At 35.0% G+C, this 23248-nt stretch overlaps 1 protein-coding gene across 8 annotated transcripts in view; it reads left to right on the forward strand.

Moving 5' to 3' along the window:
- The window catches only part of MAST4 (microtubule associated serine/threonine kinase family member 4), a 216035-nt gene that overhangs the window by 105437 nt on the left and 87350 nt on the right, over positions 1-23248 (forward strand). For 2 of the 8 annotated variants that reach the window (XM_087715582.1, XM_087715584.1), the window contains exon 1: positions 20500-20921. The exons of 5 other annotated variants lie outside the window; for them this stretch is intronic. In XM_087715582.1, the coding sequence (XP_087571708.1) occupies positions 20836-20921 (86 nt within the window). In that variant the 5' untranslated portion in view covers positions 20500-20835. Of the gene's footprint in view, positions 1-3370; positions 3656-6139; positions 6221-20499; positions 20922-23248 lie in introns of those variants that run through there. One more of the 8 variants, XM_087715581.1, reaches the window with a different exon arrangement.

Below are 23248 nucleotides of genomic sequence, written 5' to 3' on the forward strand. Positions count from 1 at the left end.
AGGACCATTATGAATGAAACATTTTATGGAAATTAGATCACCTACGGAGAAAGAATGAGGATTGAATCATTAAAAAAAATGAATGGAGAATAAATGGCTAGAGAAAGATTTAGAAAGTTGTGGTTGGATGGAGATTCTGAAAAATGAGATGTTGGAAAATATTTGATGTTTGAGGAAATACTTAGTTTCCTTTTTAATATGATTTGGCAATCTTACCTAGTAAAAGCATCTATGGTACTAACTTATGGCTATGGTAGCTAAAGAAGGAGAAAAGACATAGTTTCTTAGTTGACAGATCAACAAGTTTTTCCGTACAGAATTTCTAGTTTTTATGTAAGAAAAGCAAGGTTTTTCCCCCAATAGTCACAGTACTTTGAGTTATACACCTTTGAAGTTCTTAAGTATTTTCTTCCCTTATTTTCTGCAGCCCTCAATGAATTTGAATTTGAGAGTACTGTTTTATACCACTCCTGAGAGATGGCTGTCCAGTGTCTAACAGTAGAGGAATTGAAATGCAAGGCATTGCCCTGTCAACTCCAGCGTACATGCATGCCCTGGCCAGCTGATTTTGGCCTTCATTTTCAGCCATTTTTCACCCTCTGAATGGTGGCCCTATGGGCAACCCAGAAGTTCAGGAACATTTTCACCCTGCCCAGCTCCTAAAAATCCTCTGGAGCCTGGGGAGGGCAAACAATGGGTTCACCATGCCATCACGTGCCAAAAGCGGGGGGAAGGGCAGGGGGGTCACACATCCATGAGCAGGGGAAGGCACGGGCGTGCACAATCCCCCGCACTCCCCTCACTTTTGGCATGCGATGGCAAAAAGGTTAGCCATCACTGGACTAGCAAAGCACTGCTAATGTTTTTATGTTATTTGGTGCTTTGCTTTCTCATCTGTTTAAATATTTTATGTAGTAAATAAGATAATTTAAAATATTTACAATCCATCCGATATCCCTTGATCTTAGAGCAAGCTATAATAACAAACCATTAAAATAGATTTAAAGTACTAACAAGAAATATATAAATCACAATAAACACTGTGATTAATAAAATTTGAAAACTTGGGGTCTTAATCTGGCTCTGAAATAACATTAGAATATCATGTTTGGCTTGTAGGAAAAATATCATTTCATCAGTGGGCATTAGACCTATTTTTTATTGAGCTTAGCTTATAAGAACAGAATTTTGCAAATCTGAGTGTCTTATAGTTCTTTATCTTCTATGTATTTCAGAGAATCTTCTGAATATTTATTCTTAACCCAGTTCCCTCACAATTATCTAATTGTTCTGGCCTTAAAAAATGTTTCCACGACTTTGCCTAAATATTGGTATTACATTGCTCTATCAAGATCAGCTTCTTTACTTTCTATAGTGGATAGAAGGGTTGAAAGATGGTCAGGCAGAGAGCACAGTGATAGCAAAATGCCAAACTTTTAAGGAAAACACAGGATGGAAAGAGCCTGGACCATATACAGCACAGGGCCAACAGAGAGTACAGAGTCTGGCAGGTGTGCCTTCTCAAAACTATTAAAACTGTGGCATAAAATTCCCCAATTTGAATAGCTGCTTGGAAAAGAACTGTGTGCATTGTCACCCATTTTAGCTGTTTTTATTACTGAGCTGCTGTTGCCCAGTATTGAGCAGGTAGTTCCAGACACATATAAGAGAATGAAAAACCTAAATTTGCGTCTGGTTGGGTGCTGTTTTTTGGGGGCAGTCTTGCTAATTTTGACTTCCCCAGGAGGAAAAGTTTGGCAACAGCAACCTTTCCCATCAGTTTGTTTATTATAATAGATTAAAAGGGGAGGGGGGGAGAAAACAGGACTATTTTATTTTGCTTTGTTCCAAATATGGCAGAAGGAATAAGAACAGGGGAAAAAAGTTTAGAGTTTTCTTGGTAACCAGGTTTGCAAATATCAGTGCTGGTAGATGTGGTTGTGATAGAGGGAAGGTACTGAAAAAAATTGGGGCAGGCAGATTGGTAGGATATGAATATGAAAACAAAAAATCAAATCCATCCTTTGGAGAATGATTTGCAATATCTCCTCAAGGATTCAGGAGCAGTGCTCATTGGATAAATAAAACTTTTGCAAGTTGCAGAGGGTCTTGTAAAAAGCTGAAAATAATCTTGGGCCAATTTTATCATATATGATTGTTAAAGTTTATGAAGCATAAAACATACACATTTCTGATTTTTAGCTGCTTTAAAAAAATCTTTATATAGTACTTATATCTTCGTTTATAACCTCCTATCCTCACTAGAAAACTGGTGAAAGGCATGCCTGTCTTCATTCTTACCCTCTTTTGTTCTATAATAGGAAAGATAAAGTAACACTATAACATGCCACTCTAGTCTTTCTCATGGCCACATTAATGTACATTCCTCTAGTTCTTGACCCATAGTAATCTATTCTGGTGTAATTTGCATTACCCCAATGGCTGAATTATAATTTTGTCTTCCCAACTGTTCTTAGAGATTTATTATTGCAGGGAAATTTAAGGGAATCGATTACTGTGCTGTATTATCGTAGATTTGCTTTCCCTCCCTCCTTGTGATACCAACTGGTATGAAAAACTATCCCCTTAAACTGGTATGGATGGTGCTGCTACTGGTGTTCACTATGGCACATCCTCCTATCCTGCCTTCTCCAGATCGTTTTGGTTCGTTCGTTCGTTCCTTCCTTCCTTCCTTCCTTCCTTCCTTCCTTCCTTCCTTCCTTCCTTCCTTCCTTCCTTCCTTCCTTCCTTCCTTCCTTCCTTCCTTCCTTGTCTCTGCCTTTCTCTCATCCTTGCTGTCACCAGTGTCCCAGAGCAACATATCCTACCAACCTGCCCACACCAATTTTTTCAGTATCTTCCCTCTCTCACAACCACATCTATCACCACTGATATTTGCGAACTCGTCACTAAGAAAACTCTCAACCTTGATTTTTTCCCCTGCTCTTATTCCTTATGTTTAGAACAAAACAAAACAAAATAGTCCTGTTCCATTCCATTAATTACTTCCCTGTTGAACCTTCACTGAGCACATCTTGTTGTTTGAATGAGGTTATTTAGAAAGATGACTTATTTGAATCACAAATAAGGAATTTTGACATCCTGCATCACTCTCTAAAACTTTAATCTGCTGCATGTGAAGAGAAAGAGCAGATCTTATCTTCCTATGATTTCCTCAGAGCTAACATTTATTAGATAAGATTGTGACGTCTGTTAGCTCTGTTAAAGAGTAATCTTTTTACTGCACTTTTCTTTTTTTAAAAAAAAATCTAATAGTTTTTGTGGCTCTTTGTCCTCTAACATGAAAACCGTTTGTGCCAAGCAATGCTTGTTAGAACATTGGAAATGAGTAGCTTGATATTCAAATTGGAAGCTTTCTTGCTGCTAGCTAAATCAGTGCACTGCACTTGGTGGTTAATCTAGACGAAAGCAGCTGACATTTTTTCATGACAGCTAGAAGTGGAAGGACCCAAATTTACAGAGCTTCCTCCCCCAAGAGTTTGTTAGACCATTCCTTTATAATGGCTCATTTGGGCTCTCTGTCATCACCAGGATGCTGCCACTGAATGTTTGTCATGGTTACAGTAGAATGTGTTAACCTAACAGCCATGAAAGCCCAACGGGAAAGGCTGCAAATTCCAGGGCTGACCTTGGAGTAAGTATTGTCTGCCTTTTAATATTTTAATGCTTTCTGCATGGCACTAGCTTATTTTACATGTGTTTATGCTGACAGGCTGAAAGCACTGCAGCTTTAGGTTGCAGGAACATTTTCAAAATGTACTGCAGTTGCTTTAGCTTCAAATGTGTGGCTCTAAAGCAGCGATATTGCAGGATATTTTAAACGATACTGCATATTTAAATTGGATGTATCTGAATGCATGAATCGGGTCATCATAAATGTATTAAGAGAGACCATCCTTCTGTAGGCCATGGTGATCCTTTTCTGTCTATCATCCTCCACCCCCCACCCCCCACCAGTTACTATTTGTTTATCCAAATGCTGCATTTTTTGAAAGGCCTTTACCCCCCTGGTGAATAATAGAGAGCTCTGTAAGAAATTTGAGCAGAAGAGGAATGCTATTTGTGAAAAATCATTAAATATGATTTCTCTCTTTTTTTTACTGAGCAGCAGAATATTCTTGAACTATATTGTATCGTGACATTTTTGTTTGGTATTAGAGACTTTAAGCTAAATATATTTGTCTGGGTAAAAATCTTTCCTTACTATCTTCTAGAAATGATAGATTTATTTTCTGATTCTAGCTTCCATTTGCATACATATATTCATAGTGCATTATAGACCATGATGGCTATTTCTGTCAAAAGTATATTTCTTCTATTTAAACAGCCAAAACTTAAATTCATTTAATTTTGAGTTTCAAAATTTACTGCATGGGTATATAACTATGTGCATATGTGTACAAATAAAACATTCTCTTAAGATTTCATGTTGGTAGTGATTGGATATAGTACATTTTAAATATCAGTTGTGTTATTGTGCAAAAAGAACAGGTTTTTCTGTGGTTTAAGCTATTTAACCATAGGCTATTGAATGAATTTTGTGTATCTAGAGACTATTGCATATATTCCTGCTGTTACACGCAGTATCAATTTCTTTGAGTTATAACTAATGAAAAGTAATATTCCTTTAAAGAGGATATTCTGCTGGCTTTTATATTTCAGATAACTGTATTACAAACCATTGATTTTAAATGTATTTATTTATAATGGCTCTAATTTTGTATCAGTTTGTTGAAGAGTAAGTCTTCAATATTTCTGTGTATGGATTAATAAGATTCTATTAATTGTAAATAATATTAGGAAAGAATTTATTGCAGCATGGTTTATTGGTTACATATTAATTATATGGTTATAATTTTAGACACTTGCTGCTTGGGGCAAACTTTAAATTTCTTGCGAGGAAGTGTTCATTCCAAACTTAATTTTCTATCTCAATACACATAAGTAAATCAGTTTATTAATAGACATTTTTTAAGCATCTAATCTCAAATTTTAATACAAACGTTTACTTGGTAAACTTTAGAATTTTAAACAAAAAATGGATCTCAATCATTCTATATTGTATATTTTTCATTAAGTTGAAACAATTTTATAAGAATTGATGTTCTCCTTGCAAACTTCCATTTCTTGTTACTTTAATTCTACTAATTACTATTATTCATCATTTTAATTTTGATGATAATTAATCTTTTTCTATAGGTTGGTGTGATTTCTGAACCATTATTATCATGGCTAAGTACAAAACTAATCTTGGAGAAATACTAAAACATTAAGAACATTGTCACTATAAAACATTTTTGTCAAATATAGAAGTTAAATGAAATGATAAAAGTTTATAATTTAGCAATCAGAAATGTTTAAGTTCATCTCTGTGATTCGAACCCAAGCAGTAAATGATTATAGTTACTAACTTTATAAGACACTTTGAAAAGCAGATAAAATATTTTCAATACTGTATTAAAATTAAGTTTGCCTGTGTGTGATACTGTAGTTGTTGTTGGAATGTATTTTTCACAAATGGCATTCTCAAAAACTAAAAAGAGCATTTTTAAAGTTTACTATTTATTTTTAAATTTTTATTCGCAATGTTTTTATTCCTTATTCAATAGATGTAATTATAAATACTTAATTCACAGTTCTTGCTTGGTACTTAGGATGATTAAAGCTGAGGCATGATATTTCTAACAGAAAACTTATCTTAAAGTTCTCTGAGATATGGAAATTTGGAATCAGCGGTGCTTGACTGAAAATGAGTATATTTATAAATACTTTTTAAAAAAGTATTTGCATTATTTTTATAATAAAAACACTTGCATGCTTAACACAGTTTTCTTAGTGCAAAAATTGCATTTTTTGCACTGAAAAATATTAAAAATAGACATTGCAATCTTTATTTTAGCATGCTTTTAAAAATCAAAATAGGGAATACAGATTCCTATTGTTGATTGTCCTGAAACCCATACTACTTTAGCATGCTTTTTTAAAATAATAATAATAATAATAATAATAATAATTATTATTATTATTATTAGTCCCTAGAACTAATCCTATGTATTCAGTCAAACTAGAGCTTTTAATGGTTTTCTATCACTAGAGATGACATTATTTTAACTTTCAGTCTCACCCCAAGAAGTCTGAGCCCAACCCCAACCAGTCCCTGCAGTCCATGCAGTCCTCTGTTCGCTTTTCATTTTTGGAGGTAAGCAACTATACTTCCATTGTTGTAGTTTTTTTCTTTCCACATTATAGAAAAGAAGAAAGTGAATAATTGAAATATTTATATGTGTACATATGCTCCAAAGTATACTATTCTACACGAACGCCTAAAGTACAAGGACAGAATCAGAAATGTTAGGAATGTGCTTGGATTAGGAAAATGAAATAAAAACAGATTGCCTTCTTGAGAACTAATAATAGTCCAGTTTACCTATCGCAGTAAAGAAAACTGAGCATGTTTAATACTCATTTCAGTAATCTCTATGCCAAAGGTTTATTCTGGAGCCAGTATATCAGGGGTGGGTTTCTCGCCCCGTTCCAACCGGTTCGGTTGGAACGGGGATGGCGGCGTCCTCATGCACGCGCGCAGTGCACGCATGCATACTAGCGTCTGTGTGATGCTCCAGCTGCTCCTGGAGGATCGCGCGGGCACTGTATGCGTCCTGCGCATGCGTGGAAGCGCAGAACTCGTCAAAACCGGGTAAGAAACGCGGGCGGGCGGGTGGACCCTTCGGCGTTCCCAGAAGTTACTTACTTCCGGGTTCGCCGACCAACCGGTTCGCGGGGACCGCTGCGAACCGCCTGAAACCCACCCCTGCAGTATATGCATACCACAATAAAGCATTTCTTGGTCCAAAGAATATGTTTCCAGAAAATGCATTGTGTTAAATTTTATCATTCAGGCAAATTCCAATAGCTTTCAGTGCAAACGTTTAATAATTCAAATTTTGTTCAGAATATTTAAATAGTCTGAAAATTGTGTGCATTGTATTTATGATAGCCTGAGATATTGATATAAGATACAATACTAGTAATAGCAACATAAAATAGCAGAATTACTTTTCTGAAATCATTTTTGAAGTTGTGCATGTATAATACATATTGTCATTAGCTATATTATATCAAAGAATCGCCTCACATATTATAAAAGTTTGGAGAAAAGAGCATTTTGATGCCATTTGCAAAACATATTGTTTAGGCATGTGTCCTTTTCTGCTTAGATGGAATTCAAAATTACTGAAATGGATTTCTATCAGTTTGCCTAACCAATATTCCAAGGGCTTACAGTACTATAGATCCAGCAGCCTCTAGAAATGAAGAAAAGACTTGATGCATCATTGTGAAACTAATTAGGGATGACTGTATGAATGAGTTCATGGGAAAGCACATAATATGTTATATAAATAATAGAGATGGTTATATTTTTCAAAAAGAAAACATTTTCAAATGAAAAATCAAGTTGGCCACTCAAATGACTCATCTAATTAGCTGTGTGAAAGATATGATACATTCATTTCGGAAATAATATCTAATACTTTAGTTCAATCCTAAGATTAATTCTGGGGGATAAGCAATGGAGCCAGATTATCCCTTCATGTACTGAATTAAAACTTTCCATGAAACAGTAAACCCAAATGTGTTTGTTTTGGTAGTGTTCAGAGAGGTTGCAAATCTTCTTAAAAGCCCTAGAATGCGGAAGGGAAGCTTTTACTTCACAGCTACAATTACCTTTTTTTTACAAAAATAGATCAGACAGTCTCCAAACCGTAATCCTATAGATCAGGGGTGTCAAACTCAAGGCCTGGGCCTGGATCTGGCCTGCAGGTTGCTTAGACCTGACCCACAGGGCAACTCTGGAAACAGCAAAGGGCCGGTGCACAGTGCCTTTGCCAGCAAAAATGGAGCTTGGGAGGGTCACAAGTGGCTCCATTTTCACTGGCAGAGGGTTGCAGGAGACCTTCGCACCTGAAAGTATAGCTCAGGAGCCTGTTTTCGCTGGTAGAGTGCTTGGGCCACAACACGAGTGAAGTCAAACTGGCCATCCCCCCCCCCCCCGAGGTCAAACACAACCCTGATGCAGCGTCAATGAAATCGAGTTTTACACCCCTGCTTTAGATAGAACTAGATTGTTGCAAAGAGTTGGAACTGTTGGTGAAGGTCCATTGTGGGAAAGGGAATTACAGTTGTCATACAGAATTTCATATGTGCTGTTTAAATCTGCTATTTACTTACAGTTTAGCATTCAGAGGCTTTGATGATAGCTTTAACATATTTACAAAAACTGTTCACTAACTCTAGGAGATCTAAGTGACCATTATTCCAACAAGGATGTAGAGTAGTGACTTCAATGAAATTATTTTTACAATTTATATCTATGAATCTGAAGAAAACATTCAGCAGTATAATAGAAAAAATGCAAGGAAAATGAGCATCTACCATGTAAGAAAATGAACTAAGGATATTGTATGTTTTTCCCCGCTCTCTTTTTTGCAAGCAATTGTTAGCAATTTTAGTTTGGAGCAAAATGTTTAGCCATATGTAAGATTATCTTATATAGCAGATACTGTATTATCATGGTCCACTTAATTTTTGTATTCCCACTTTTTTGCCTTATGATGGGTAGCTATCTCTATTCCATCTGTTTTAATTTAAAAGGGCAGCTGCTTCTTTGATTAAATGCCCACCATGAAAAGGTGTTTTTGCTCTGAAAATAGGAATTTTCCTTCCCCCCCCAAAAGGCAAGCAAATACTTAAAAAAAGCTATTAAGTACAATCTAGTATGTCCAGAATGTGAGATAAGTGCAAATGAACTTTTTGATAGGCTTCAAGATGTTGTGCCTTCTTCTCTGGCCAGACCTCTTTCTTCTGGCATCACTGTATAGCATTATGAAACCTGAGCAGTGTGTCCAAAGTATGCTCTCAAAGACTGGAGTGCTTTTAGATGATTTCTAGCCCTTTAAGTTATACTAGAAATAAGCTGGCAATCTGCCTTGTTGATGCAGAGTATGTTTTCATAAGTTAACAGCCAACCAGGCTGCATCCTGCATCAGCTGTAGATTCTACACAGCATTCAAAAGTGCTTCCGCATAAAAACATATTGAATGAATAAGCAGAACATTCACCTTCTTCTTTTCACATATGATTGAAATTCTTGGCATAACAAAAAGTACTTTCGGCAATATTTACTCCTTAGGCAGTATTAGCAGATCCTCCTGACCTTCACTTCTAAAGGCAGTATTTATTTACTGCTGCTGGACACAGGACTTAGAAATGACACAAAGCTAGGATTAGAAAGCTTACCAATTTTATTGGCTTTTTGTATATTAAATGTGATTTTAAAACCCCACTTGAAAGTGAGTCATATTTGTGAATGCAAATCTGCAAATGCAGGATAAGCTGTTTTTAAAAAAAAACTACATTACATACCCAGATCAGTGAATATGAAAGAAATCTGAGGAACTTGCTACATTATGCTGAACAAAGACACCGCCACACACATGTGGCTCTCCCCACAAGCATCAGGGTTAAATGAGGAAATAAGGAGATAATTGTGGGAGGATATTGTTTTGGGATGCCAGGAGTTGTTATAGTGGTTGCTTGTTTTTTTAAAAAAACTTTTTTGTCTTGTTAGCTCTCCAGGGTGATGGTTTTTATTATGGATAGCTATAAATTATATTAAATATGGCACCGTGACATGTACTTTCTAAAATATTTCAATTTTGCAACTCCTGATAGATATCACAATTTTTTTTGGAACACTTGCAGGCCACCTGTTCTCTAGATCTATTTTGGTTTTCTTATTAGCAGACCAAAATGTACCCAAAACTTCCATTGTTGTTGTTAGTTGCAAAGTCGTGTCTGACCCATTGCGACCCCATGGAGAAGGTTCCTCCAGACCTTCCTGTCCTCTACCATCCTCTGGAGTCCATTCAAGCTCACGCCTACTGCTTCGGTGACTCCATCCAGCCACCTCATTTTCTGTCGTCCCCTTCTTCTTTTGCCCTCAATCTTTCCCAGCTTTAAGCTCTTCTCTAGTGAGTCTTTCCTTTTCATTGGGTGGCCAAAGTATTTGAGTTTCATCTTCAGGATCTGGCCTTCTAAAGGGAAGTCAGGGCTAATCTCCTCTAGGGGTGACCGGTTTGATCGCCTTGCAGTCCAAGGACTTGCAGGAGTTTTCTCCAGCACCATAGTTCAAAGGCCTCAATTCTTTGGCGCTTATCCTTTCTTATGGTCCAACTTTCACAGCCATACATTGCAACGCGAAAAACCATACGTTTTTCCCCACTTTTGTTGGCAGGGTGATGTCTCTGCTTTTTAGTATGCTGTCTAGATTTGCCATAGAAGAAGATTTGCCAAAACTTCCATACTGTGGCCTAAATGTGCTTTTGCTTTTCTCTGGGTCCTTTTTTCTTTTTTTTCTTTTGGTGTCTTCAGGTCACTGTTGAATCCTGGCAAATACCCAGACTAGTTCCTGAAGTTTGTTGACAAGATTTCCACTGCCTCTTTTCTAGGGCTGAGAAACAGTGACTGGCTGGTTTTGTGCCTAAGATAGGACTAGAACTCAAAACCTCCCCATTTGTAGGCAAATGCCTTTGCTACTGCACCAAACTGGCTCTCCCTCTAATGTTTAGAATTTTATGAATCAAATGTGATAAAATATTTGTTCATTAAATATTTAAATAATTTCTCAGAAGTATTCATTTATTAATCAGTTTTAGTACAACCTGTTTACTGAATTTTATTGGCTTATTTGTACAAACATGTAACAATATAATTACTATAATAGAATCAATAATAGATAATCCTCCATTACTGTTGGCTATTCAGAACCTTCCAGTTTAAAGATCCTATGAAAAAGATATCCTAAATTATAGAAAGATGAACTTGTGTGCAGGTAGCAATACAATAAGAGGGCTACTACTTTCAAAGCTACGCTATGAGTCTCTTTCTTCTTGATCTCTTGGAGGTAGACTCTACAATGCCACTTCACATCTAGTCCATGTTAGATTCTGATTGGAACAGATACACCTAAAGGCTGTGAGAATGCAACCTGTGTAGGATTAGCAACTGAAGTAAGGATGGTTGACCTTCACAGCAGCGGTTCCCAACCTTTCTAGCATTGCAGACTGGGCGGGGGGGGGGAGAGGGGATGGCTCTGTGTGTGTAACCAGCAAGTGTGCGCGCACACAGCTCCATTTGCATGAGTGGTGCATGCGTGTCTACCATTCACAGAAATGGAATGCATGCACACGTTTTTATCCATGGCTCGCACAAGTGAGGATGTGCATGCACGCTCACCTTCTGATTTCGCAGCCCGATTGCAATCCCCTCATGGCCCACAGGTTGGGGATCCCTGCTTTACAATATTAAATTAAGTTCCTACAATATACAATATACATATAATAATATGTGTTAAACACACACACACACACACACACACACACACATGTATATGTATATGTATATGTATATGTATATGTATATGTATATGTATATGTATATATGTATATATGTATATATGTATATGTGTGTGTATATATATATGTGTGTGTGTGTATACATACACATACATATATATATATATATACATACATACATATGCATATATATACATATATACATGTGCATGTGCATATATATACACATATACATACACACACACACAAACACACACACACACAAACATATATATATATATGTTTGGAGTCACAACCCCTGGTAAGCCCCAATTATGGGAGGAAGCTAACTGCTTCCATCATCTGTCAATTGGCTCGTCACAAGAGTCCATCACGTTGCAACAGTAAAAATATTGGGTTTCTGTCTTACCAGGGGTTGTGACTCTAAATATATACCTTCTTCCCTGGCTTCAGCTGATAAGGAGGAGACCTGTGGCTTAATGGCTAAGACGTTTGCCTAAGATGCAATACAGCACAGGTTCGAATCCCAGTAAGGGTATGGCTAGCTGATGAGAGCTAAATAGCTTGAAATAGATCTATACTAGTCTCCCTTTATTTATTTATCAGCACAAATAAAATATATATATATATATATATATATATATATATATATATATATATATATATATATATATATATATATATATATATATATATATATATATATATATATATATATATATATATATATATATGATTTTATTTTATTGGTTAATTGTTTTGTAGTTTTAAAACATCTTAGAATATGTTGGCTGATATGGACACTATAGAAATTGAGTAAATAAATAAAAAAATGAAGCATATGAAATATTTTTTTCTTGTTCTTAAGTAAGTTTTATTGCTGCTGTTGAGTCTCTTGCATAATGTTAGCTACTTTTTAAAAAACATAATGCCATAGATTTTTTCAAATTAACTCATTTTGTTTTACCCCATTTATATGTTAAGTTTGCACAAATAATAACTTGTGAACTCAGTGTTCATCTAATTTTTGTATATATTTTTTAATTTATGTTCTTTATTAATGCACATATACATGCAGATGCCTCTCACTTACTTTTGAGCCAAAACAAGTTACTTTGTTTTCCACTCTAGGTGGCAGCCTGAATACACTATTGTTCTGTTGTGTGGAACATTACAAAGAGGGCATGTAGGTTGACATACCTGGTCACTTTTAGGCATCTAGCTGCAGTTCTGTTTTCATTGGATACGTCTGTGTACAATGTCTCTTTTGACTATAGCAAATACATGGGATTTTCTTTTCACGATAGCAAATGTGGATTATTACATGTCTAAATTCTGTAAAGCACTTGACACAGAAGTGTGTGGTGAGTATATGTACACACACTCACACAAAATTAAATAGCACAATACCTCTATCGCTCAGACTTGTGATCCCAAATTATGCAAAGACTTAGCTGTCTGGAAAAGGCTGTGGGTGGGGGGAGGAAAATATAAAAAGAGGATGACCAGCATCAAGATGGATGGATTCAGTTACAGTGGTGATGATGCAATATGGAAGACCTGAAAAACCAGTTTAGGAAGAGATTGTCATATAGAATATTTATATATGTAGCTACTCAAAGATAACAGTGACTTGATGGCACATAATCAATAGCTGAACATATTTCATCATTTAAATTATTTTACTAGTTGTAATTTTTAGTTACCGGTATGTAACCCACCAAACTGTATTGACAATATGTAAGGCTATTGCTTTATTCAAAGTTCTGAAAATAATGGGAATGCTGTTTTATTGTAAGCAGTCATGTTCTTTCTTAAAAACAACTTAGATATATTGCAACTGCATAGAATCATTTTGGTTGGTCTTAGCAAATTAAATAACTACACCACCAACACCTGGTTCTGTCGCAGTAGCAGAAGCCTTTAGCTTCACCTAATTAATGTGTTTTATTTTCAAGTATCTATTGTGAGAAGGGACATGATAGCTCAGAGGCTAAGACGCTGAGCTTGTCGATCAGAAAAGTTGACAGTTCGGCAGTTCGAATCCCTAGTGCCATGTAATGGAGTGAGCTTCTGCCAACCTAGCAGTTCAAAGGAACGTAAAAATGCAAGTAGAAAACCTTTGGCGGGAAGATAACAGCATTCCGGGCACCTTCAGCATTTAGTCATGCCGGCCACATGACCACACAGACGACTTTGGACAGCCCTGGCTCTTTAGCTTTGAAACGGAGATGAGCACTGCCCCCTAGAATCAGGAATGACTAGCACATATGTGCAAGGGGAACCTTTATATATTGTGAGAATGGGCCTGTGTATCATTTTCACTTATTAAAGATCTGCTGAATTTGGCAGTTCCTGTCCACTGACAGTGTACTAATAGCACTTTAGGCTCTAAGGATCTTCTACCTAGACTATTGTACTGCAGCCGTTTATGAATGGGTCGTTCCTTGTCTTTTCAATTATCCCAATATTTACTGTAGCTTACCTTGTTTTTCCTATATTTTCTTATTACATTTAGAATCTTGATGCTAGAATTTTAAGGCCTGCAGTTTAACATATAACAGATACTACTGTTAAAAAAAAGCTTTTCCCTGTTATCTGCCCAGCTCCTCTCCTGGAATGTGCCTATTTCTACAATTGGATAAGAGCTTCTTTTCATTTCCTTTTTGAGTATTATTCTATCTCATTTGTATGGATTTCTCGGTGCTCAATTATGGGAATATTTCCCACTTCCTGGCACCATAGATCTTTGGGTACATTTAGGAACAATTTGAAAAACCTTTTTATTTAATAAAGCTGACAGATTGGTAAAAGTGTTTGTTAGCAGATGCTAAGAATGGCAGAAGGACTGGTTCAGTAAAGGTTTAGCTTTATGTAATTGTACAGCATTTTATTTTCATTGTAATTGTAAATATATTATTGCACATAGAGTTTGTGAGTCTGTGTCTGATCTTTACTTGTTTATTATTATTTATTAATTTTACCATACTGGGGCCCCACATCCCCAGTTTGTGTGGGTACATTATACAAATCTTTGTTTATTTTGGTGTCTGCTGTGAAACATTTACATGATTAGATTAAAAAATGTAAAATTACCTTTGTTCTTTATGGATAATAATATCATTAGTTTGCAAAGCATATTTCTAGTTTATAGGAGTTTTATATAGAGATAATTCATATGCAGATTTTATAAAATACCTTGATTTCATCTACACACACACACACGCTACTCAAAAAATTACTCCTTATTTTGATAATACTGTTTTTTAAAAATTAACAGTGAAAAGAGCAGGGGAGCAATTTGCAGAAGTATTAATGGGCTAAAGTATTAAGTGATCACAGTTATAGCAGCAGTTATAAATTCGAGGACATCCATAAATAACTTTTTTGAAGTAGGTTATAACTTTGAATGGTCATTAAACAACCAGTCCTTAAGTGAAGACTACCTGTCTTGGTAGAAAAATAAATAATTTGGCAATGAGAAACAGAAAAGTGAATGTAGGCTATATTAGCAGTATTGGGGGGAAAAAATCAGAATTTCTTAATTCTAATTATATTTTATATACTTACTTGAACATGCTGCTTTGTAGCTACAAGTACCTACCTTAGTTATTATCTAATAATAGCAGATCAAAATAAATAATAGAGGTTCAGGAGCAAAACACTCCTGCTCTTGTCTTATCAGTATAAACATATATGTACATATTGGTGTTTGAACAATAAGGAGTATTTGAATGAATAAATTATCTTTATTACTATATAGGTCACAGGCTCCAGACAACACAAATATAAAAACTCAATATAACGTATGCCATAAAAAGGCCGGTGATCATGCCCAGTCTATTTTCTAACAACAAACCTTGATTTCTTCAAGCTACTGTTGCAAACTTAGCAATGGCAAGAGTTATTTTAAGAACTTTACTTGCCAAAGTTTATATAATTTTATTGTCCATCCAGGAAATGAACTAAAAATAGTGTAGTAATCCCTCGATTTACAAGCACAATTGAGCCCAAAATTTCTGTTGCTAAGCGAGACATTTGTTAAGTGAGTTCTGTCCCATTTTATGACCTTTCTTGCTGCAGTTGTTAAGTGAATCATTGCAATTGTTAAGACAGCTATTAAGTGAATCTGGCTTTCCTATTTACTTTGCTTGTCAGAAGATTGCAAAAGGTGGTCACATAACCCAGGGACACTGCAACCATCACAACCCAGTTGCTAAGAATCTGAATTTTGATCATGTGAGCATGGGGATGCTGCAATGGTCATAAGTGTGAAAAATGGTCATAAGTAACTTTTTTCAGTGCCATTTTAACTTTGGTCACTAAATAAATTGCTGTAAGTTGAGGACTACCTGTAGTTTATTGCAAATACTTTGATAAACAAATACAGTAAACATAATATGACCCCTTGATTCTTTGGTCCTGTTTTCTGAATTTTTTTTAAATTTCAATGTAAGGGATTATCTGGAATTTACCATCCAGCTCTGCTGACAGAAATATATTGAATTGCACTAATATGAAAGCCCAATGAAATGTGTTTTTTGTAAGTTGTACTCCGTGTAACACAGGGATTTCCAAACTTTTTGCAAGGAGGGCCAGATTTGGTGAGGTGAAAATGTGTGGGGCCGACCATTCAGCCTGATATTCTTTGATCAGGCTTTAACATTAAATGCAAATGAATTATTTTATGAAAGGCTAAACAAATAACTCCGGCAGGGAGAAGAGGTTGTGGACCACTCGTAATTTGAAAACGGGCCACAGTTGGCCTCCGGACTGGACTTTCGTCATGCCTGGTGTACAGTGGTGGGTTCCGGATCCCGTTCCAACTGATACGATTGGAACAGGCCAGGTGTTGTCCACATGAATGCGTGTGACGCATGCGCACATGCGTGCAGCACATTGTACTGTCCAGCAACACCTCTGTGAGCCTCTGTGATGCTCCAGCTGCTCAGCGGAGCGTCGTGCAGGTGCTGTATGCGCTGTGCACATGCGCGGAAGCGCCAAAGACTTTAAATACAGGTAAGGAGCACAGGTGGGCCCTCCGGAACACTGGAAGGGAACAGTACCCGGTGCTCCAGGCAGGCTCCTGTATGCCCGTACTGGGGCGTACCGTCTGCAACCCACCACTGCTGGTGTAACAGCTTATCAAATTCAGTTTGTAATTCTGTATCAGCATTTCATCTGGAAATCCCATTGATCATGTTTGTTATATTTGCTGTTTCAAAAAATATTAATATTTAGCTGTGAGAATAAGACTCATCAAGTCTTGAGGTTGAAAATTAGCTTTTGGGCAATATTTAAACACACAAAACCATACCATCATTCCAGTTTTATGAGCCTTGCTTTTGGACATTAAGCACAATATTTTCACACTGAATAATTGGCATACATAACTGATTTGGCATCGTTAATTTATCATAAGTGATGCCTGGGTTTAACTGAGCTCCATATAGGAACTGTAGTAGTATCTTGCTTTGAAAAAATTTAATGCAGCTGGTATGTGCTGGCTACTTTAAGAGAACTGAATTGTGTGCTTTATACTGAATATTGCAACATAAAATCCAAAAAATAAAAACAGGGAACTTGCTATATATTATGCACCTTGATACTCATAGTAATGTTTTAAAAAGTCCCTTGAAAAGGGCTTTACTTTCTCAGGTTTAATTTGTAGTGAATGTTATAGAAATGGACCAGTGGCTACACTGTCCTTCTGAAGTTTACTAGTGTCTGTGATAGGAATAAAATAGATCGGGACAGAATATTCTTTATAGGCCAAATGTGATGGGATACACAATGAATTTGTCTAAAAGATTATTACACAATCATCTGTCATAAACAGTATCAATCAATATTCTGTAGGTCTGTTTTTGAAGTTGGGATCTTTGCTTTTACAAAGCAATTATCAGTGCATTGATGTAACTGTGTTAAATGGCTGATGGACACTATATTTTGCTGGATATTCATAGTGTTATAAAGATTGGTTTAATATTCTTTTGAATTCTTTTTAAAAAACTTGGAACTTGTCATTGTATGAAGAATTATATGTTTAAAATATTTAAAAATTAGGCTAAATAACTTCCTATAAGCAACATATATTTTTTCCCTTCCTCACTCCCTTCCGCCTTTCCTATCCTAAAGAAACAAAGTATACATTTAAAAATATTTTGATTGATGTACAAATACTTTAAGGTACAGGTAATTCTCCTAGCCAAAGGCATGTTATATTTCTTTTCTGTGGATCAATATAGATATTAACCTAATATCTCATCTGTTTTTTTCATAAAAACTATTATCTGATATGTAATTCAAGGCATCAGAGCACATCCTAACAAAAATTTACAATGTGTAACAATATTGGATGCTTGTCTAATTTTCAGCATTATATAATTAAAAATTATTTTGTGATGGGTAAATTATAGATGGTAATTAAATATTGTTTGGCTCTCCCAGAACATGTTACTTTTGTTGGCAGTGTTACAGTTTTTCAAAAAGCTGGCAGCTAATAGTGACAGTTTGGTGGCATTTAGGATAGATTCTTCTGGTACCAGTTTTTTTTTCCTCATTACTTATTACCGGTACTTCTGTTAGATTGAGTAATGGATAGGCACACACAGGCTAAATGGTAACAACAGATCTTTATTGAATACAACAAGTGAGAACAACCCAGCGAAGGTTGAGTCTGACAGCAGCCCTTTTATAGGGAGCTGTCAGACCCTTTGACCAATAGGATTAAACCTCTGTTCCCGCCGGAACAGAGGACCTTGGTGGAAACCATTGTAGATAGGGTGGATATCTAACACCTTCTTTCACCATTGTTTGGATTTTAAATCTTAATCAAATGTTGTGCTGCTGACAATCTTTATCGCAATCTTTAGCTACTGTTGTAGAAATAGTATTAACAGTATATATTCATTTGCACATTACAAATAGATCCTTTCCCAAAATATTCGTTTTGTGAATTCTACTTAATGTATTGTTATAGAAAATGGGAATCATAAGGCAAAATTTCAGAATAATAATATTTGAAGCCGCCTTGAATGCAAACAGGTACAAATGCTTTCTAAATCAATGCAAAAGTTGCTGTACATAGTTGCTGAACAGCAACACTTTTCTGCAAGGGATTATTATTTGTATTGGATTTAAAATATTTCAGGACATGTCAAGAAAAGTCTGATATCAACTGCAAAACAGATAGTGCTTGACTTGCAACTGCAATGGGGCCTGCATGTTATAGTTTTAAGTCATGATAGTTGTAAATCACATCATCATGTGACCAAACCAATTTTTACATTTTTTTTGTGGCAATGATCATTTAGTAAATCCAAGGTCATTAAGCAAACCAATTGTTTGTCATAAATTGTTTGTTAACAAATATGAGCCAATTGTGAATGCCTGAAATGTGGTCACATAACCCATAAACCAACTGCTAGCAAGTTGAGGACTACCTATAATTAACATTAGTAAAATCGTAAAGTGAATTTAGTGTTTTGAAAACAAAACAAAGTGAATCAATAACTAAAGATTCATTTATTTGACTTTGACTGTGTATAGCTGCCCAGCTATAACCTGGGGCAGCTCGTAAAACAGCAAAATCATTAAAAACTCCCAACTAGAAAAACAATAAAAACTGTTGGCATCCCAGCTTATTATTTTTTCAACTTCAGCATTGCACCTCGGTGGATTATGCAGAGATCTGGTTTCAGAGGAGGAAAATGGATTTGGAGCATAACTGGAATGCATACACATTGCATTGCTAACATTGTCTTAAGTACACATTTTCCATTTCCGGAAAATATAATTTGCTTCTTTAAGGAATTGCTGACAGGTGTGACATTTACAAATAATCTGCATCATCTTTTACCTCCTTAAATTTAGTTTTTTGAACATATCAATTGAGTGTACTGAATTCAAAATGTATGTATGTATGTATGTATGTATGTATGTATGTATGTATGTATGTATGTATATATATATGTACAGTATATGTATAAACTGGAATACTGTATTTTTATCATATAGTGAGTGAGTAATGAGTAAGCATGAAGGTGCTTCAAAGTGAAAGAAACGCTGAGGTGTGTACTTTTAGTCATTAAATAGTTTCTCCTACCCCACCCAAAATTGTGGATTGTTTGTGAGAATATAGCAGAGTTAATGTTTGTGAGAGAGATTATACTCATCTTGCAGTGGTTAAGTCCAGGTTGTGGAACGTTTGGCAGGAATATACTGAGGTGGTTTCCTTCTTATATTCTGCTTACTCCATCTGTACTGTAAAATGTTTTGGTTTTTCCAATTTCACTTTCAGTCTTGGCAGTCAGAATATGATCAGATATATAAAATTAAAATTTACAAGTGCAAGAATATGAACATAACCATCCCTGTTGTACTTTTCCTTAAAAAAAGTATTATTTTTTGGTGTTCAAATTTTACTATACTAAGCGCCCTTCCTAAATTGTCTGTAATTTGAGAAGTAGTTTCATTAAAATAATATTTTTGAGCAAGTAAATATTGAAAAGTGTTTTGCTTTGAATATAAGTGATTATCACAGGATAAATATACTTCAATAAACCATCTTTCATATATAGAAAAATATTAATATTTATAAGATCCTCTGATTTGAATGAAATGATTTATTCACACTTTTTATATTCCTCTTACTAAATTACTCTCTTTTAATAAATAACTCCTAGAATATCTACAACAGGAAATTTAAAGAAGCGAGACCTTTTCTTCCTTCCATAGTAAACCACACTGTTTAAATTTTCAATCTTTTATTAATCAGAAATACAAGTTCAATGATGATAGATTGAAGTCCTGGAAAAATCCCTGAGAGATAAGCCCATTTCCAAAAATTGTTTAGGGGAGCAATTGTATGGTCTTTAGCTTTTCCGATATTAAAGAATTCTAAAAAAGTAAGAGTGTCCTTCATGTACTGGGCTTTTTAAAAGTAGAATTATATGTTAAACCTATTATAACCGGAAAATTATAAAAGAAACAAAACTATAGTTCCCCCTCTTGCTGGCTCAGAATGGTATCTTCCAAACAGATGACAAAGTACCTTGGCTGAATCACACGTACAGGAACAGAGTTTCAGCAGAACTGGAGTCTAGAAACTATTGTAATGCTTAGGAACACAGGGATTGTAGAGAGAAAAGGAAAGACTTTTTTGTATTTGCGAGAAGAGGATTTTTAAAAATTACTATTGTTATGATTATGATTATTACTTTAGACATCTAAAGTACCCAGCTGTTTGATCTACAGTAATGTTGTTCTGAGTGGAGTTAATGTTTACATTTTCAGTGGTGTGAGAGAGATAATCGAACTGGAATTATTTTTTTTTATTTTTTTTTCTATTCTCCACTTTTTTAAATAATTGGTGTGTGAAAGTAAAGAGTGTACGGATATGTCTGATCCAGCGATTTGGAGTGTCCTCTCAAACTTTACGTTGCCTCATTTGAGAAGTGGAAACAGTCTCCGTCGAACACAAAGGTAAAACAGACTCCAGATAACTCTTGTACTGACTTGTCTATTACCTATTTTGTAAAGTTTCTTTAAAAAAAAATACTCCATACAATTCTTTACCTAACACTGTTGTCAAATAGGTTGAAAAACAGGTAAATATTACTTTAGTAACTTCCTGATTTTTGTTTCAAGTTTCATGCTGCTTTTTAATAGTTGGTAGACTGTAAATAATTAGTGGATTTTGGACTAATTTAAATACAGGTAATGGGATGAAACTTTTGAATTCAGTAACTATTATAAATGTTATTGTTTGAAGTAGTACAACTTTTGTTATGGAAGTTGAGGTATAAACTCAGGTTTGATCAAATTCTTACTCGTATAAAATAAAAGCTAATGAACTGCTGCTTTATTAATATTATGATATTTTTTTCTTAGAAGTTAATGTGTATGGCACATATTTAAAAATAGTTACAGAATATGTACTTATTTAGAAGCATGATTAGAACTACCTAAATCTATCTTAGGATAGACTGGCACTGTTGCTTATTTAGGTATGTGATAATAGTATCTGCTGAATAATATTGAGACTATTAAAACATAATAATAATATTTCAATCTTATTTTCTCCTTTGTATGCATTTGCATGTTCAGTAATCTATCTGTATCAAATTACTTTTCTTATTCTATTGGAAGCAATATAATAGTAGATGCATCAAAGTAATAACAAAGCAGAAAGAAATACATAATTTCGAAGTAATAGTGAAATAAAAATTGTTTCAAGAACAAAATACTATTCCAAAATGAGCATGTATTTTTTCATATTACTACTTGATTTACGTAACATGTTTTTATCCATATTTTTGTATACAGTTTGCATACACTTATCCTTGAACAAATACACTGAAAGATATGGATGAACAATAAGCATACTGCATATGCTGTATTGTAATTTACTGCTCACTGAAGTCTGTCTACTGAGCTAGATGTTCTAAAAAATTCAATTGTTCCTTGTTTCAAGCCTCCTGCTTTTGGGGGAGCAATTGAGTTGAAAACATGAGAAAATTATCACATTTATTAGGTAAACTGAGATATCTTTACCAAGACCAATTAAGAGTCCTATAATAGTAGATATGGAGTTCTTTTTCAGTTCAATTTTCTCTAGAAATATGTTTACATAATTAATAGTCTGACTTTTGATTTCTGTGTTATTTAAGATTTTTAGCTTCTGGTTTATATAGGGAGTGTATAGATGAGACATTGGTTGATAAATTACGGGAAACTAAAACTGATCAACTGTTTGGAATATATTTATCTCAGTACTTTATTTCAGTATTCAGCTATTCTCTCTTCCCCCCTCTCCCCTATTTCCCCCCAAATAAGACCTCCCTGGATAATAAGCCCTCCCTGAAAATATTGCAACACAGGGAGCAGTCATGACATGACCCGCTCGCCAACTCCTGCATCTCAAAAATAATAAGACCTCCTCGAAAAATAAGGCCAAGTGCTTATTTCAGGAGTTAAAAGAAAATAAGACTCTGTCTTATTTTTGGGGAAAAACGATATATATATAATTATATATACAAATATAAAATAAAAATTAATAATTAGTAATGAAAAATACTTTGAAAAATTATTTTAACTTAACTCTAAAGCAAACAACAAAAGTTTAGTAACTAAGTAAATTATGGTAAAAGTGGCAATGGAAGAAAAATGCACTCATGACAAGTTGAGTATAATCAAACCAAGTGGCAAGTTCAGAATCTGGCGCTTCACTATAAAATTGGAAAATACTGAAGATAAGTTGCATTTAAAAATTGGAGTGGATTTTAGTAACTACTTGTAGAATGGTGTGAAGTTCACAAAAGGATCTGTAGTCAAGTGCCAAATTGTTGCATACAGGTTTAATCTTTGGTTTCTGGTATGGGGAGAAGCTATAGACATAAAAGGCCAGTTGAGATTGAAATAGACCAGTGGTCTGACTCAGTATGAGTGAGTTTCCTAACCTATACCAGTACTTTTAGTGATTAGCTGCTATCAGTGAGACAGTAATTAAAATAAGAACAAATGGTAATGTTCTGAGCATTCTGCTGGTATCAAATGCTTTTCTTTTTCTAATAGTTGGAAATATTAATTTTATGCTGCTTGGGTGGGTCTCATCAGCTTTATTCCTTTTTTATTATTTTAAAGTTAGGAGAAATGATTTATATTTAAGAATATCCTGTAAACAAATAAAAGACCCGGCAGTTGGCTTAGTAGGACCCCAGTGGGGGAATAGCACACTGTAGATGGTAGATTGACTAATATCAACTTCCACTTTTCCCTGAACATTCTGTACCCCCTTTCCTCCCTATCTA

Source organism: Thamnophis sirtalis, unplaced genomic scaffold, assembly GCF_051295495.1.
Source record: "Thamnophis sirtalis isolate CommonGarterSnake01/CBP01778 unplaced genomic scaffold, rThaSir2_p1.2 scaffold_5, whole genome shotgun sequence".
NCBI lineage: Eukaryota > Metazoa > Chordata > Lepidosauria > Squamata > Natricidae > Thamnophis > Thamnophis sirtalis.